At 38.7% G+C, this 18861-nt stretch overlaps 1 protein-coding gene across 10 annotated transcripts in view; it reads right to left on the reverse strand.

The window, feature by feature from the left end:
* MICU3 (Mitochondrial calcium uptake 3) overlaps positions 1 to 18861 on the reverse strand; it is an 80431-nt gene that overhangs the window by 42948 nt on the left and 18622 nt on the right. For 7 of the 10 annotated variants that reach the window (XM_070086728.1, XM_070086724.1, XM_070086723.1 and 4 more), the window contains exons 2-6: positions 12293 to 12434; positions 9756 to 9866; positions 9543 to 9590; positions 9330 to 9412; positions 7051 to 7218 (exon numbers count right to left, since the gene is read on the reverse strand). In XM_070086728.1, coding sequence (XP_069942829.1) covers positions 7051 to 7218; positions 9330 to 9412; positions 9543 to 9590; positions 9756 to 9866; positions 12293 to 12434 — 552 coding nt within the window. The remainder of the gene's footprint in view (positions 1 to 7050; positions 7219 to 9329; positions 9413 to 9542; positions 9591 to 9755; positions 9867 to 12292; positions 12435 to 18861) is intronic. The other 3 variants (XM_070086731.1, XM_070086732.1, XM_070086730.1) reach the window with 2 other exon arrangements.

Genomic DNA, 18861 nt, shown 5'->3' on the forward strand with positions numbered 1-18861 from the left:
ACACGTGCCTTCCATTTTGAATCCATTATCTTGCAAAAAATAAGATTTATCCTACTTCTTGGATAATAAAACACACATAACCAGCAATAACTGATCATGGTTAACAGTGTCCCAATAAATGAATCAGACCTAGTAAAAACCCATAAAACAGACTTGGGGGTGTAGGAGAGCCTTATCCATCCTCAGAAAAAATTAGCAAAAATCGAATATTTCCACTACTTTGAAGCTGATTTTGAGTCTTTCTTTTTATCAAATGATACTAAGAAACAGCTAATAAAACTATAAAAACCATCCTAGACAACAACCTCCCACACAGGTCAGCTTTTGCTCAATTTCATTACCCCATCTCATCTCTGGATATTTATCATGGTATCAAAATGAAGCTCAGGTGAGGCTGGAGAATCAAAGAAGAAAATTCAGCATGAAACTATGCCTATTTAAAAAAAACAGAGGTAATTGAGAAGCTGAAGAGTGGTGCATGCATCATGGAGATGGCATGCATGTTCAGCAATAGAGAATCAACAACTTGTTCAATTCGAGAAGAGACAAAGATAAAGGCTTGCGCAATGAGTAATCCTCAGTGTGACACAGTGAAAAGAATGAGGGCTAGGTTAATATAGCTAAAACAGAAAGTTTACTAAATATTTTTTTTGACACATTGGCCATCTAAATAATGTTTAATGTGTGGATTGAATACACAAATAACCCACACATAGGAGAGAGGAGCTTACGATGGCGTTTCGGTCCAAGTCGGACCAAAACATCGTTGTAAGGTCATCTCTCCTATGTGCGGGTTATTTGTGTATTGTTCCAGCCACAGTACTGTCTTTTTGTCCTTTGTGTGGATTGAAAAGCAAACAAAGAAAGGTGTTCCACTTGATGGTCTTATTATTAGGAAAAAAGCCTCATCATACTATAAAACAGTGTGTGAGGAGAAAAGACAGCCTAAAAATAAGTGAACATTTATCAGGTTTAGAATGTGCAGTGGGCTGTATAAAGAACTGGAAGGTAAAACAAACCAGTGGCATATGACAAAACATACGAGTAATCTACTGCAACAATCAACTGATGAAGCTGCATCAACATCTCATGATTCCCAACCTTCATCATCATATGAACCCCAACCATCAATCTCAGCCCATCAGGGCCACAGCCACGCTCTCCACATACTTCAGGATGTTAAAGATCAGCAACCTGTCTTAAGGTACAGTGGCACCCCGGTTTTCGCCCTTAATCCGTTCCAGAAGGTCGGTCGAAATCCGAAATGGACGATAACTGAAGCAATATTTCTCATAAGAAATAATGATAATCCAATTAATCTGTTCCAGACATCTAAAAATATAAAAAAAAAATTTTTTATAGACAATAATTATAATTTTACATACAGAAAACAATAAGAAATAAATATAAAGCACTAATTTTAATGGATAAATGAACATTTAAATCAGTATTACAGACCTTTATTGAAGACTCTTGTTGGCATATGGAAGAAGGGGAGGAGGGGAGAGAGGAGAGGGTATTGTTTGGAAGGGAAATCCCCTTCCATAAGGACTTTAGGTATCAAAGCCCTATTCAGGGTTACCTCCCTTCTTTGTCTTTTACTGGCACTAGGACCAGCTTCACTTTGAAATCCCCACTAGCATTACCACAGAACAAAAGAGTTAGCCTATCCTTCATAGACTTGTGTCCTGGCAGTGGCTCTTCCTCCTGTGTGATGTAGGTCCTCTTTGGCATTTTCTTCCAAAAGAGGCCTGTTACATCACAACTGAACACTTGTTGGGGGAAGAATCCTTCAGCCTCTATGTACTCCTTGAATTCATCAATGAATTCTTCAGCCACACATTTTTCTGAACTTGCAGCCTTGCCATGCCTTACCACACTGTGTATGCCACTTCCCTTCTTGAATCTGTTGAACCAGCCTTTGTTGGCCTTAAATTCACTAACAGGAGCACTTGTTCCAGGCATTTTTTTTATGAGATCCGCATGCAACCGCCTTGCCTTTTCACAAATTATCCCCTCCACAACACTATCTCCCACTAACTGTTTTTTGTTTATCCACACCAACAACAACTTCTCCACATCTTTGATTGTTTGTGATCTCTGTTTCATTAGCATATTTACCCCTTTAGCAATATCAGCTTTCTTGATTTTTATTTTCTTCACCAAGATTGTCGATTAGGACTTCCCATACATCCTGGCAAGCTCGGCCACACATACGCTACTTCTGTATTTTGATACAAGCTCTTACTTGAATTCTATCATGTTTCTCACCTTTGCCAAAGGGCTGACACTCTAAACATTCTTTGGCCCCATGGTGGCTTATTTTGCAGTTGCACTCAATAAACCAGCACCAAAAACAATGGATGAACGCATGGAATATTGTTCACTCGACAAGTGACGGAGGCAAACTGAGTTAAGTGGCAGCGGCCCGGGCGGGCGAACCCATCTGATACGGATGATTTCCGAGTCGATGTATGAAACCTGTAGTAAAAATTTGCCAAAAAAGTGGTAAAAATCCGAACTGTATGATATTCGGACCGGACGAAAACTGGAGTTTTACTGTAACCTTTTTTTAACTACATGTACAGCCTCTCCTCACTTAGTGACATACTCCTTTACCGACGACTCAGACTTATGATGGGCTCTCTGACCAGTATGCATACCTAAATAATGAATATTAGAGCTGATTTCCTCTATTCTGCTTATTACAATATACAGTACACTACTGTATAAACATTTAAAAACGTATCACAAATATTATAAATGGTGCAAAGGTGACATTAAAACAATATCAAAGATCACTGACACAAACCCAGTACTATTATAGCATGCTCCTCATTTAGCAATGAATTTATTTACCAATGTGGTCTTAGGAACAAAACTCCGTCGCTAAGTGAGGAGAGGTTGAACTCCTCTTTTTCACAGTCTGAACCTCAATAGAGTTCAGAAACTATTATTTTCTGAAGCATTATGATATAAAAAAAATTTCTTATGGCTCTCTTGGAGGACTGAGGAATACAACACTAATTTTCCTAAGTTTTCAATCAATAAATCCTGGGATTCATTGGTAGCGCAGTTTTCAGGAACAAAACCTGTGTTCATTATGATTATCTCTTATATTTAAGAAACTGTTTACCTTTTACAGGTAATAAGCATTTCAGCAACTCTTCATTTTTGGGATTTTCTAGAAGATATTTAAAATGTAAAAAACTTTAAGAGTACATGTACCTCAGAAAGGGTTATACTATAAGTCTATAATAACATAATTCTGATTTCTCAACAGTTTCAGTGAGTGCCTGGTAAAGGTTAATTAATTAAGATCCAGGCATTATCTGCCCCAGTGGTTTCACAAGATGGTGAGGATGAGCTACCTTCCACAGAGGTATTCTAATGATTTACTAAGAATCATGTGCACCCTGTACTGTATTTTCTTTCTTTCAACACACTGGCCATATCCCACCGAGGTGGGGTGGCCCAAAAGGAAAAACGGAAGTTTCTCCTTTTACATTTAGTAATATGTACAGGAGAAGGGGTTACTAGCCCCTTGCTCCCGGCATTTTAGTCGCCTCTTACAATACGCATGGCTTACGGAGGAAGAATTCTGTTTCACTTGCCCATGGAGATAAGAGAAAATAAACAAGAACAAGAAGTAGTACACCTATACTCTCATACATTCCCCTCTTTCATGGACAAAGTTCTTTGTCTCCACAGACTCCTAAGTGCACTACTCACCCTTTTCACCTCATCAACTCTGTGATTCACCTCATCCTTCATAGACCCATCTGCTGACATGTCCACTCCTAAATATGTGAATGAATTCAGATATTTAGGGGTGGACATGTCAGCAGATGGGTCTATGAAGGATGAGGTGAATCATAGAATTGACGAGGGAAAAAGGGTGAGTGGTTCCCTTAGGAGTCTGTGGAGACAAAGAACTTTGTCCATGAAAGCAAAGAGGGGAATGTATGAGAGTATAGTTGTACCAACACTCCTGTATAGGTGTGAAGCATTGAAGCATGGGTGATGAATGTTGCAACAAGGAGGAGGCTGGAGGCAGTGAAGATGTCACGTCTGAGGGCAATGTGTGGTGTGAATATAATGCAGAGAATTCGTAGTTCGGAAATTAGGAGAAGGTGTGGGATTACCAAAACTATTATCAAGAGGGTTGAGGAGGGGTTGTTGAGGTGGTTTGGAGTGATCTTCCATTAATTTATTTGGTCTTTTTATCCCATCTATACTTTTAGTTATCTAAGATTTTAAGTTAATTTAAACTAACATCCTTCAAAGCTGTCAAAAAAAAAGTAAAAATCTTTTAAATCTTACCCTTAGTTGATAAGAAAGTCTCACTTCTATTTAGATTTACAATCTAATGCCTTCAATCACATGTAGAGAGAATGGAAAAACAGAATGACTTTAAGAGTGTATAAATCTGTAGTGGAGGGAAGATGGGGTAGGGGTCAGCCTAGAAAGGGTTGGAGAGAGGGGGTAAAGGAGTTTTGTGTGTGAGGAGCTTGGACTTCCAGCAAGCATGTGTGAGCGTATTTGATAGGAGTGGATGGGGACAAATGGTTTTTAATACTTGACATGCTGTTGGAGTGTGAGCAAAGTAACATTTACGAAGGGATTCAGGGAAACCAGCAGGCCGGACTTGAGTCCTGGAGATAGGAAGTACAGTGTCTCTACTCTGAAGGGGGGTGTTAATGTTGCAGTTTTATAACTGTAGTGTAAAGCACCCCTCTGGCAAGACAGTGATGTAGTGAATGATGATGAAAGTTTTTCTTTTTCAGGCCACCCTGCCTTGGTGGGAATTGGCCGATGTGTTAAGAAAAAAAAAGAACTAGTAAGAAAATAAAAGAAATCCCAGAGGGGTGTGTATACATACACTTGCACATGCATGTGTAGTGTGACCTAAGTGTAAGTAGAAGTAACAAGACATACCTGAAATCTTGCATGTTTATGAGACAGAAAAAAAAGACACCAGCAATCCTACCATCACGTAAAGCAATTACAAGCTTTCGTTTTACACTCGCTTGGCAGGACGGTAGTACGTCCCTGGGCAGTTGCTGTCTACCAACCTACTACCTATATGTATTGTATTTATTACAGGTAAAATTCTTCTTCCTAGGTAGTAGGTTGGTAGACAGCAACCACCCAGGGAGGTACTACCGTCCTGCCAAGTGAGTGTAAAACGAAAGCCTGTAATTGTTTTACATGATGGAAGGATTGCTGGTGTCTTTTGCCTGTCTCATAAACATGCAAGATTTCAGGTATGTCTTGCTACTTCTACTTACACTTAGGTCACACTACACATACATATACGAGCATATATATATATACACACCCCTCTGGGTTTTCTTCTATTTTCTTTCTAGTTCTTGTTCTTGTTTATTTCCTCTTATCTCCATGGGGAGGTGGAACAGAATTCTTCCTCCATAAGCCATGTGTGTTGTAAGAGGCGACTAAAATGCTGGGAGCAAGGGGCTGGTAACCCCTTCTCCCATATAAATTACTAAATTTAAAAAGAGAAACTTTTGTTTTTCTTTTTGGGCCACCCCGCCTTGGTGGGATACAGCCGGTGTGTTGAAAGAAGAAAATTATTCTTCCTAGGTAGTAGGTTGGTAGACAGCAACTGCCCAGGGAGGTACTACCACCCTGCCAAGTGAATGTGAAATGGAAGCTTGTAATTGTTTTACATATGGTAGGATTGCTGATGTCTTTTTTGTCTCATAAGCATGCAAGATTTTAGGTACATCTTGCTACTTCTACTTACACTTAAGTCACACTGCACATCATAGACAAGCATGTATATACACATGCCCCTCTGGGTTTTCTTCTATTTCCTTACTAGTTCTTTTTTTTCTTTTTCAACACGTCGGTCGTCTCCCACAATGGGAGAGCAACCCAAAAAGAAAGAAAATCCCCAAAAAGAAAATACTTTCATCATCATTCAACACTTACACCTCGCTCAAACACAATCACTGTCTTTGCAGAAGCGCTCAGATACGACAGTTCAGAAGTCCTTCCAAATTGCCAATATCCCAAATCCCTAGTTCTTGTTCTTGTTTATTTCCTCTTATCTCCACGGGGAAGTGGAAGAGAATTCTTCCTCCGTACGCCATGCGTGTCATAAGAGGCGACTAAAATGCTGGGAGCAAGGGGCTAGTAACCCCTTCTCCTGTATGTATTACTAAATTTAAAAAGAGAAACTTTAGCTTTTTCCTTTGGGCCACCCTGCTTCAGTGGGATATGGCCGGTTTGTTGAAAGAAGAAAATTTTTCTTTTTATTATTTGAATAGTTTTACACTGCCCCAGACTTATTAGTAACGATACTGCCACTTCACAAAGTATTAGTCATTGTTCACACAAAACCAAAAATACAAAATAAAATTTTGTTTAAAACAGATATAGATTAACTTGCTTTTTATTAAGAGTACTGTATATTGCAATGATGTATACACAATGTAGAAATGTTGTCCTCTCTCCTTGTAGTGAGTGGTGAGTTCTGTTACATTAAGTCTGCAAGAATCTTAGGCATCAACTCGCAACACATTTTTAAGGCAATATGGGCTATGATTGGCTACAGGCAAACGCACCTCACCTCATTCTACCACAAGGTCCCAAGCACATATTTACTGGACTACAGACAAAGTATGCAATTAAATAAAAGATTTACTAAATACAATATTTTACAAATACATAACAAGTTGCAATACTGGCTAAAAGGGGTGAATTTATCAGCACCTGCCTTCAATGAATGAATAGAATATAAAGCTGATGCAAAAGGAACGTGTCAATTTAGACTACCATTATGATGAATATTTCTTCTCTTGCTCACTTTGTGGTAAAATAAGGTACCGGTATTTATGTATTAGCAAAAGAATGTGACTGATGTACAAAATTATAGGGAACAATTTCAGACGATAACTTTATCACGAGTTATCACCCAGCACATTGCACAATGAAGACTTCCAAAGATAGATTATTTATAGGCGAAGAATGGAGCGAGGCACCGGCGACAGGCGGCACACACAATATCTGCATCTATATTACCCCCAAACGATTGTTGTTGGCTGACCGGCCCACGAGCAGCTCACTTACGACCTGCCTTGTGTCTTGAAGCTTCTTGGCCTTACTGGAGTCCATGTTACCATCCTGGGATGTATCAGATACCCAAGAGGCATAGGCCCGGAATACACCAGCAGTGATCATCTCCATTAACTGTTACACAAGATGGTGTCATCAATCCCTAGGTTGTGACGACCAGAGTCTATTTGGGTTATACTCATCCACTTTTAAATATAGAAAATCAATTAAAGTTAAAATACCCTGAAGAAGAACAGGAGCATATAGTAAGTTAAACATGCCATGCTTTAAGTATACAAAATATATATATACAGAGGAATTACAATCTATTACATGTGTGAACATCATAAAACCTGAAGTAGGTATCTATTACTGACACTACTTACTGATGTGTGTTCATCATAAAACCTGGAGTCAGGTATAGGTGCTTATTACTAATCCCACTCACTGGTGATACAGTAATGTAAATATCAGTATATTGTTATCTGATGCTCAATAAATTACTTACAGATGCTATAATAAAGCAACCAGTAAATAAGTTGGATATGCTGAAAAGGAAAAATCATTAATAAAAAAATATGCATGAAACCGTAATTAACTAAAAAAAAACTTCTGCTATTACTTAAAAAGATCATTTGTCCTGTCATATAAACAAACCCAAACAAGGCTTAATTCACTACTGTATATTAATATGAAAATTGGAGGTATACATAATGCCAGATTTTCCTGAGTAGAATACACCAGAATTATAACCTAAATAAGAAAATGAATATTCAAACTGAAAAGGTAGAAGTTTTATTTTAAGATAACAGTTTAGATCATAGAAAGTTTCACATTCCTGAGTTAATGAGCAGATTAATCTCCTGTATAATCTATCTCAGATGAAACATCTTCCTGCATTCTATGCAACATAGCACAAGAAAGTATATTTAAAAATACTGGATACTGTGGTTTGAAACTTTTTGAAACTCGTGTTAGAAACATCATAAACATTTTACAGGGATACTCTGCAGACTGGTGTGTCTATAAGAGCAGGATATTAGGCGGCCTCTGTAGTATATATGGAATCAGATGTATAGGGACAAGAGATGGAAGAAAAGAAAAAAAAAGTTGAGGGAGGAGGAGGAAGACAAAAGAGGAAGGAGAAGGTAAGATGGAGGGAGGGAGAAAGTTGGAGGGAGGGGAAAGTTGGAGGAAGGGGAAAGTTGGAGGAAGGGGAAAGTTGGAGAGAGGAGTAAGGTGGAAGGAGTAAGGTAGTGGGAGGAGTAAGGTAGTGGGAGGAGTAAGGTGGAAGGAGTAAGGTAGTGGGAGGAGTAAGGTGGAAGGAGGAGTAAGGTAGAGACAGGGGTGAGGAGTAAGGGAGAGAGAGAGAGGGATGAGGAGTAAAGGAAGGGTGAGGGACAGGAAGGAAGGAAGGGTGAAGAAAAGGGAAGGGTGGGAAGGGTAAAGAGGAAGGAGAAGAGGGGAGAAGGAGAAAGAGAGGCAGAGGGAGAGAGGGAGGGAAATGAGAGATGGAAAAAAAGGAGATAGAATTGGAATGAAAAAAGAAAATAGGAGGAAGAGGAAAGAAGAAAAGTAACAAGTAGGTAGAGTAAGGCTGAACAAAGAGAAAGGTAGGAGAGAAAAAGAGAGAAAAATCTGACAATGCTGTTAAAAGCTCAATGCTGTTAAAAGTTCAACAAGTGTTGCAGTGTCACTCAAGAATCCTCATCACTTCTCTTAATACTTTAACATTGACAACAAGTGTTGCAGTGTTGTTTTTCTTAAAACCAACAAGCCACACATTATGTACACAACTTGGATACTGTCAAAGCAGTGAACTTTTGAAGACAAGCCACACTGAGTTAATAACAAAACCACATTTTAAAACTGTTCCCCCTACAATATAATTTTAAATTGTAACTGCTAAGTTGTCAAATAAGTTACTGTATATAAATACACTCCTTTAATATGCATCTATAAAGTAGGTAAGATTTCCTAAACATAAACTAGTAAGTGTCACACAGCATATGAGGGATGGGAAGCAGTCAGGTTTGATCAGATCAAGAGCCCTTAATTGGCATTAAGGCACCTCTCACAAAAGGTTATACAGTGCTGTAATAAAAATACACATAATTTAATGTAAATATGAAAACTCATATAGATAACAAACAATAATAATTTATCCATAATGATTAGTGTATCAAAAGATAGAAGCAGCTATTACAAGAATTTTATCTATGAATAAATTGTAAATATAAACTCACCACAAGGAACTCTTCTTTGTCAACACGTTCATTACCATCTGTGTCGAACATGTTAAATGCAATGCGAAATCCTGTTTGAGGCTCTGCCAACAAATTCATTTATTTTACTAAAAATGGCATTAGTCAGAAAAAAGCTTATATTATTAATCATGATATATTATCAATAATATACTCTACATCTCAAATAAAGAATACAAATCCATCATTACTTACTTGTGAGAATGGAAAGCAAAAATAAGTATTCTGTGTAAGATATAGTACCTGCAAAATAAAAAATAAATAAATCTCTTTATCCAAACCCATCTGAAAGAGCATTTTCAAATACCCTGTATAAACTTCACTGTAAATGTGTGCACCTATACTTCCTGAAGAATAAGTACAGTGTTAAAATAAAATAAAGTCAAGAAGACTGATAATATCACTCACCTCTGTCAAATATATTTCTGAACATATCTGGTGAGCCCTTAGACAGAACAGGAGTTTCCTGGGCAAATTGGTCAAGATCTCTCTCATGTAGTATCCTTCGCTTCATACGTGCTGCAGAGAGGATATCTAGTAAATATAACATTATCAAACCAACCAATTTACATATCCATAAATTAAAATTCAAAACCATTAAATATTAAGAACTACAGTACAACGGAACCCCAGTTTTCATCCTTATTCTGTTCCAGAAAGTCGGTCAAAATCCAAAATGGATGAAAACCGAAGTAATAGTTCCCATGAGAAATAATGTAAATCCAATTAATCTGCTCCAGACACCCAAAAATATTAACAAAAAATACATTTTACAGAGAATAACTATAGTTTTACATACAGAAAACAATGAGAAATATATATAAATGACTGATTTTAATGGATAAATGAACATTTAAATCACTTTTACCTTTATTGAAGAGACTTACTGGTGTATGGAAGATGGTGAGGAGGGAAGAGGGAGGAGAGGTTATTGTTTGGAAGGGGAATCCCCCTCCATAAAAACTTCAGGTATCAAAGCCCTAAAAAACCATACCACGGGCGGGATTTGAACCAGCAGTCAGAGAGTCTCAAAACTCCAGACCGTCGCGTTAGCCACTGGACCAGCTAGCCACAATAAGATTCGTCCAACTAGGTATATTTCTACACCATAGGAAGGTTAGCATAGGCACCACTGTGACCACAAATGCAAGTTTTTACAGACGAATCTCCAGTTAGCGTGGCCGTGACGAACTCTCTGACCGTGGGTTCAAATCCCGCCCGTGGTATGGTTTGTTTGCAATTGTGTCATTATGATTTCGTGAGTCATGTTGACGGCAGTGAGGGGACTTGAGCTAGAGTTCGTCACGGCCACGCTACTTGGAGATTCGTCTGTAAAAACTTGCATTTGTGGTCACAGTGGTGCCTATGCTAACCTTCCTATGGTGTAGAAATATACCTAGTTGGACGAATCTTATTGTGGCTAGCTGGTCCAGTGGCTAACGTGACGGTCTGGAGTTTTGAGACTCTCTGACCGCGGGTTCAAATCCCGCCCGTGGTATGGTTTGTTTGCAATCATGTCATTACGATTTCGTGAGTCATGTTGACGGCAGTGAGGGGACTTGAGCTAGAATTCGTCACGGCCACGCTAGCTGGAGATTCGTCTGTAAAAACTTGCATTTGTGGTCACAGTGGTGCCTATGCTAACCTTCCTATGGTGTAGAAATATACCTAGTTGGATGAATCTTATTGTGGCTAGCTGGTCCAGTGGCTAACGCGACGGTCTGGAGTTTTGAGACTCTCTGACCGCGGGTTCAAATCCCTCCCGTGGTATGGTTTGTTTGCAATCGTGTCATTATGATTTCGTGAGTCATCAAAGCCCTATCCGGGGTTACTTCTCTTCTTTGTCTTTTACTAGCACTAGGACCAGCTTGAGTAACTGGACCATGAAGCATGCCTTGCAACAGCTTTGTTAGGGTGATATTTCTCCAACAACTCTTCCACATCCTAGCTACACAATATTTAATGCAACCCAGAGCCATATTATTACCATCGACATACCATGTTCACCGAGTTTAATCATTTCTAACAACTACCTTTAGATGCCATCATAAACAAAGGAAGAAGTAATGAATAATTCATGCTGAGAATTGTAAACAAAAGCATTATATATCAAGGGCGGTGACTGTGCCAATGCACATTCATACATGTTTTCTCTGATGCTGGACCAGAGAAAATGTACTGTTTTCCATCTGCCTGACTAGCACACCTCCACAGCATATAAACATTGCATGTTTATATGCTATGTAACGTGTTTCTTATATAATTTTGAAGAAAATATCATAGATGGATTAATAAAAATGTCTATAGTAACCTAAAATAAGACATTTACTGTGCCCAAGAGTGATTATTATTATTACGTATTAGTATCAGTATTAGTATCACGAACGTATGAGTGGCCCAGGCAAACGCATCTGGTACAGATGATCTCCAAGCGAAGGTACAAAACCCAGAGTAAAATTTCACCCAAAAAAGTGGTTGAAATCTGAATTGTACGATATCCGCACTGGATGAAGTCTGGCGCTTCACTGTACTTATCAATTTTGGATCTGATACTTCATAAACTTTAATTAAAGCAAGCTTTCATAAGGAATATACGTATATCAACATTTAAACTATATTTATATGTTTTTGCTATGAATAAATTTGCATTAAAATTAATAAATTTAGTAATTACTAATACATCTGTGAGATTTATTCAGAGCTGCAGTATTTTTAAAAGCAGTTAAATCTTCTAACATTTAAACTTTACATTTTTAACCAGGCAAGTGGAAAAAAAAGTTCATATTGCCTTCACTTATATGAGCCACAAATACAATACAAGCAATGCTTAGGAGTTCATAGGTTGGAAAAAGTATTCATTGTAATGCTATCATTGTAACACCAATAATCAATGTGTTAATACCATGCTGTCACCCAACAACATAACAAATTTTCTAAAAACTCACGCCTGGGTTCTGAATCAGTGACAGATTCTATGAAGTCCTGTGGGGTCATATAGAGTTGCCCTTGGTACTCCGCTGAGGCAAATTTGATAAAACGACGTTCTCGATGGTTCAGTTTGAGACCTCTTAAGGATGGTTCATCTGTCTGTGATGGTACAATTATACTCATTAAAATGTGTTGCTGTAGGTGTACAAGAGTTAGTTTTGGGAATATAGAGTAAACAAGAACTCACTTGGCCAACTTTGCTGGGGTTGATTTGTAGCTCCTTGCCCCAGCTTTTTAACAATTAACCACCAGCTTTACTGATTCTAGGCCTCTAGTGCCTTATCATGCTTACACATAAAATTAGGTATGGTATTTAACTACCTTCATATCTAGTTCTTCCCACTTCCTCAGTACCCTGAGACTGAAAAGGCTTTTCTTAAATTCCCAGTGCCTCTAACAGCTTCTTTAGCTACCATACATATCACATGGCTTTCCTTTCATTTAAATAGCCTTTCCCTATCCACTGTCTAATCACCTGAGTATTTTGTAGGTCATATTAATATCCCCAAATTCAAATTTTTATTTCTTTGCAAAATTTACCACGTGTGACTGACATGTTATAAAGTCTATTTCCATGTATAGTTTGCAATGAGTAATTTCAATACTGATTTGGAAATGCAAAGAAAGCCACTGTCATGCTGAGGCATTTCGGGCCATCCCTCTTCTAGATTTAAATTCAGATTTTTTCTTTACAAGCTTACAATGTAGTTGATATATTGTAAGAAGTATTTATACATACATAAGTAGTCTACAGTGAGGGTTTACAATGATTTGTTGTTCAAAGAGAGCCATTATCATGCCGTGCCATTATGGGTAGTCTAAACTTAACAGATTGTTGATTACTTAACACTAGACATACAAAATGTAGTTTGATCAGGTTGCACTAATTATACAATAGGTTATACGTACTTATGTTAACCCCTTCAGGGTCCAAGGCCCATATCTGAAGTGGTGCCCCAGTGTCCAAGAATTTTCAAAAAAAAATTTTTTTTATTTTTTCTTATGAAATGGTAGAGAATCTTTTTGTGAAGGTAATAAAACAAAAAGTACGAAATTTGATGGAAAATTGACGAAATTATGCTCTCGCGAATTTTGATGTGTCAGCGATATTTACGAATCGGCGATTTTGCCGACTTTGACTCCCATTTTAGGCCAATTACATTATTCCAGTCAACCAAATTCTTAGCTATTTCACTAGTATTACTTCTATTCTATCGATTGAGCACAAGAAATCGCCAAGTCAACTGTTTCAACTACAAATTAAAGTGATCGGAAATTGTTAATTTGGCCAATTTAACAAAAAGTTCAAAATATTCCAATTTCAAAATAGGGTCCAGAATAAACAATGTAGGTATTCCTGGAACTAAACTAACATTTCCTCTGTTCATTAGTTACATTTTGAGGCTTTACAAATAAATTCCATTTTGATTTTTTATTCACATATTGAATTTTTATTCACACCAAAAAATAGAAGATTTACTGTTATTCAATACTGTAATAATTGTATAAATATCATCACCATATATGTGAATGCATATTAGACCCACCAGCTGGCGTGTATTAGACGTGTGAGGTCGTTTGTTTACTCTTGAATATCGGCAAAAATTTAACATTTCTGCTACTTTGAGCTTAGTTTCAAGCCATTTCCAGTGCGAAAACCAATCAAAATCATCTCTATTTCTGTAATATGTCTTCCATTCTATCAAATGAGACCAAGAAATCACAAATAGACCTATAAAAAACATACGAAAAAACACTGCAAAGTCACTGTTTTAATCGAAAAATCATGATTTCAGTTTTTTCTCTCATTATACACAGCGTGCTGCAGGATCTGTTTTATGTGGTGCACACATACCACATAGATGTATTCTCTCATATCTAGGCCCAAATGTACCACTCACAGTTTATCAGAGTGAGCTGAGCTCATGACGTAGATCTACGGTTTGGACCCTGAACGTAAAGCCGTAGATCTACGGGACGGACCCTCAAAGGGTTAAATATATGTTATTCAAAATTTGCATTAAAATATTTGCATTAAAATATGAGAATTTATTGTACTCTGAGTATTTACTTTTGGGGTTCTGAGGCTGGAGGAGTAACACAGTGAGCAATTATAATTTGAGGCAGTGGAGAGTGATTTCGTAGCTTTGTTGGTAAAGTTAAGTATGGAGTATTTAGTTTTGGGTGAGTAGGTGGCTTTTAAGAAGAGTCTTGAATTGATATACAGACAGGGTTCCTTTGGTATTCACTGGCAATGAATTCCATATTTTTGGGCCCTTTATGTGCATAGAGTTTTTACACAGTGTGAGATGGACATGAGGAACATCATAGAGTGATCTGTGTTTTGTGTAATGGTCGTGTGTCCTGTTAAGGTTGGCAAGGAGAATTTTGAGTGGAGGGTTTATGTTTGAGTGTAGTATTCTATGTATGTAGTTGGCACAATAATAGGTATGGATGTTCTCTATGGTGAGTAAGTTTAGACTTTTGAATATTGGTGGAATATGCTGTCTGGAGTGGGAATTTATCATCATTCTGACTGCAGCCTTTTGCTGGGTTATTAGTGGTCTGAGATGGTTTATTGTTGTTGAACCCCTTGCACAAATTCCATAGGTAAGATAGGGGTAAATGAGTGAGTGATACAGGGCAAGGAGATCTGGTTGTGGAACATAGTACCGTATCTTTGATAGTATGCCTACAGTCTTTGAGATTTTCTTAGAGATTTGATGTATGTGTGTCTGAAATTTGAGGCTACTGTCAAGGTAGATTCCTAAGAATTTTCCCTCTGTGAGTCTTGTGACAGGTGATCCATTTATTGTTATGTTAAGTGGAACATTTGTAGCTCTTTTTCCAAACTGAATGAAATAGGTTTTGTCAACATTGAGAGTAAGCTTGTTAGTCTGTTCATTTGAGCTCCTCACATCTCTTCTCACTGTCAAGGCCCCTTAGTGTTGGTACCAGACTAAAAGTGAAACTCAGGATCTTCTGGAGCTCTTAACATGCATAATCAGCAGGTTCCATGCTGGTGTTGCATACCCCAGAAAAAAGTCTGGTGTACAAAGCCTGAGCCCTTAATAATCCTGAAGATAGTTCTTTTGTAGATTAGCCTTGCATGTGTGGTCAGTTACATGGTTAATGTGTGTTATAAAATGCTCAGTGTAACTCATTCTTGTTTCTTTCTCCTTGTGATATTTGTAACAACTCTCCTCCAAGGTTGTATAACATTTCCTGTCTTCTTTCTCATTCCACTGTTTTTAATACTTTGCACTTAACTGCACTGAATTCCAGTAGAGAATTGTCTAACCATGTTTGCTGTCTGTTCAAGCCATCTTGAAGTCTCTTTTTGACCTCTCTAATTTTCCTTCTCATTATTTTCATATCAGCAGTGATACATAGAACTGGATTTCCTCCAGATCATTTATGGTTATTAGGAACAGCAAAAGTTGAAGTACTGATCCTTGAGAGATTCCTCTTGTCACTCTTGCTCACTAATGACATAACTACTTTTACCCCTTCCTCTATCTCTCTCCCCTCAAGGAAGGTTCCTTGATGTTGGTGAGGGGCTCTTGATTTAGGGAATTGGATCTGTGCTCCAGTTCCCTGAATTAAGCCTGAATGCCTTCCACATCCCCCCCCCCAGGCGTTGTATAATCCTCCGGGTTTAGCGCTTCCCCCTTGATTATAATTTATTTATTTATTTATTTATTTATTTATTTAGTAATTTTAGCATACATACAGAGGTACAAAAAAATACAGGTAAGAGCAGCATGCCAAAGCCACTTATATGCATAGCATTACGGGCTGGCTTAAAATTAACTTAAGATTAACTAAGCAATGATGAAATCAGTGATAAAACATTATTGTAAACAGATAACTATAAAGCACAAATGAGTATTACAAAGACAGGTCATATGGTTGCATGCATTGCTGTACATTCAGTCGAATGGAGTATTCTGTTAGGTAGTGTATTTAAAAAATAATAAAGTTAGATTGGGTTTTAGGTTTAACATTTATGTGATATAATTGTGAGAAACATTTAAGATATACAATTTATAAGGTTCAGTTATTCAGTATTTATTTGGTTTTGGGTGAGTAAGTGATCTTTGAGAAGAGACTTGAATTTATAAACAGGTAGTGTTTCTTTTATATTTACAGGTAATGAATTCCAGATTTTAGGGCCTTTTATGTGCATTGAGTTTTTGCATAGCGTGAGATGGACACGAGGAACATCAAAGAGTGATCTGTGCCTTGTGTTATGGTCATGTGTTCTGTTGAGGTTGGCAAGGAGATGTTTGAGGGGAGGGTTAATATCAGAGTTAAGTGTTCTATGTATGTAATAGGTGCAATAATAAGTATGGATGTTTTGTATGGTGAGTAGGTTGAGTGTTTTGAATATTGGTGGAGTGTGCTGCCTGTAGTGAGAATTTGTTATCATTCTAACTGCAGCCTTTTGTTGGGTAATTAATGGTCTGAGATGGTTAATTGTTGTTGAGCCCCATGCACAAATTAATAATAATAATCCTCTATCTCTCTCTCCCTACTCTTTATGAGCTATATTACTCTACCCTTCAAGAGGGTGCATTTATGCTGGTGCAGGGCTCTTGATCCATAGAATTGGAGCAAACCTGATTATCTCCTGTTCACCATGCAGTCAGACCCCTAAGGGTTTAGCACTTTCCCATGAAAACAGTAATACTGGTAGATTGGTATATTCACATACACACTTGCCTTTTTACTCTCACTCTGTTTTAAACATCGATTTTACAGGCTAGGAGCTGATACCCTACCTTGGCTCATACTACTACCTCCCTGGGATGCAACCCATAACAGTCATCTAACACCCAAGGACCTACTAACTGTTAGGTGAACAGGGGCAGCAGGTGTAAGGATACATGACCAATGTTTCCACCAGTGCCAGGAAGTGATTGAATCACAAGCACTCAGTATGTGAGCTGAGTGTACTATCAACTGGGCCACATGTGTAGATGAGTAACTAGTATGGTACACTCTCCAGTGCTTTCTTGTGCTCCCAAAAAAGAAAAAAAAATGTTGAGACAGTGTAGGTATTCAGGTGGGTGGATGAGTTGGGAGAATGGCAAGGGTTGGTGTGTGGAAGGGTCTGGTGCAACAAGGGAAGATGTATGCAGCAGAGATGGTCTTGTGGCAGGGTAGGTGTGTTTCAGAGGCTGGGGGGGAATGTACTCACCTAATTGTGGTTGCAGGGGTCGAGACTCAGCTCCTGGCCCTGCCTCTTCACTGACTGCTACTGGGTCCTCCCTCTGCCCCCTGCTTCATGAGCTTTATCACACCTTGTCTTAAAACTATGTATGGTTCCTGCCTCCACTACATCGCTTGCCAGACTATTCCACTTCCTAACAATTTTGTGGCTGAAGAAATACTTCCTAACACCACTTTGGCTCAGCTGAGTCTTCAACTTCCAAAAGTGACCCCTTGTTTCTGTGTCCCTTCTTAGGAACATCATCTCTGTCCACTTTGCCTATTCCACGCAGTATTTTGTATGTCGTTATCATGTCTTCCCTATCCCTCCTGTCCTCCAGTGTCATCAAGCTGATTTCCCTCAACCTTTCTTCATAGGACATTTCCCTTAGCTCTGGAACTAACCTTGTCGCAAACCTTTGCACTTTCTCTAATTTCTTAACGTGCTTGACCCGGTGCGGGTTCCAAACTGGTGCTGCATACTCCAGTATGGGCCTGACGTACATGGTGTACAATGTCTTGAAAGATTCCTTACTTAGGTATCGGAATGCTAATCTCAGGTTTGCAAGGCGCCCATATGCTGCAGCAGTTATCTGGTTGATGTGTGCTTCCGGAGACATGTTCGGTGTGTGTGTACTCACCTAGTTGAGGTTGCAGGGGTCGAGTCCAAGCTCCTGGCCCCACCTCTTCACTGTTCACTACTAGGTCACTCTCCCTGAACCGTGAGCTTTATCATACCTCTGCTTACAGCTATGTATGGATCCTGCCTCCACTACATCACTTCCCAAACTATTCCACTTCCTGACTACTCTGTGGCTGAAGAAATACTTCCTAACATCCCTGTGATTCATCTGTCTCTTCAACTTCTAACTGTGTCCCCTTGTTGCTGTGTCCCATCTCTGGAACATCCTGTCTTTGTCCACCTTGTCAATTCCTCTCAGTATTTTGTATGTCGTTATCATGTCCCCCCTATCTCTCCTGTCCTCCAGTGTTGCCAGGGTCCAGAACGATTCCTTATTAAGATGTCGGAATGCTGTTCTGAGGTTTGCTAGGCGCCCATATGCTGCAGCCGTTATTTGGTTGATGTGCGCTTCAGGAGATGTGCCTGGTGTTATACTCACCCCGAGATCTTTTTCCTCGAGTGAGGTTTGTAGTCTCTGGCCCCCTAGATTGTACTCCGTCTGTGGTCTTCTTTGCTCTTCCCCAATCTTCATGACTTTGCACTTGGTGGGATTGAACTCCAGGAGCCAATTGCTGGACCAGGTCTGCAGCCTGTCCAGATCCCTTTGTAGTTCTGCCTGGTCTTCGATCG

This window comes from Cherax quadricarinatus, chromosome 19, assembly GCF_038502225.1.
Source record: "Cherax quadricarinatus isolate ZL_2023a chromosome 19, ASM3850222v1, whole genome shotgun sequence".
NCBI classification, from domain to species: Eukaryota; Metazoa; Arthropoda; class Malacostraca; order Decapoda; family Parastacidae; genus Cherax; species Cherax quadricarinatus.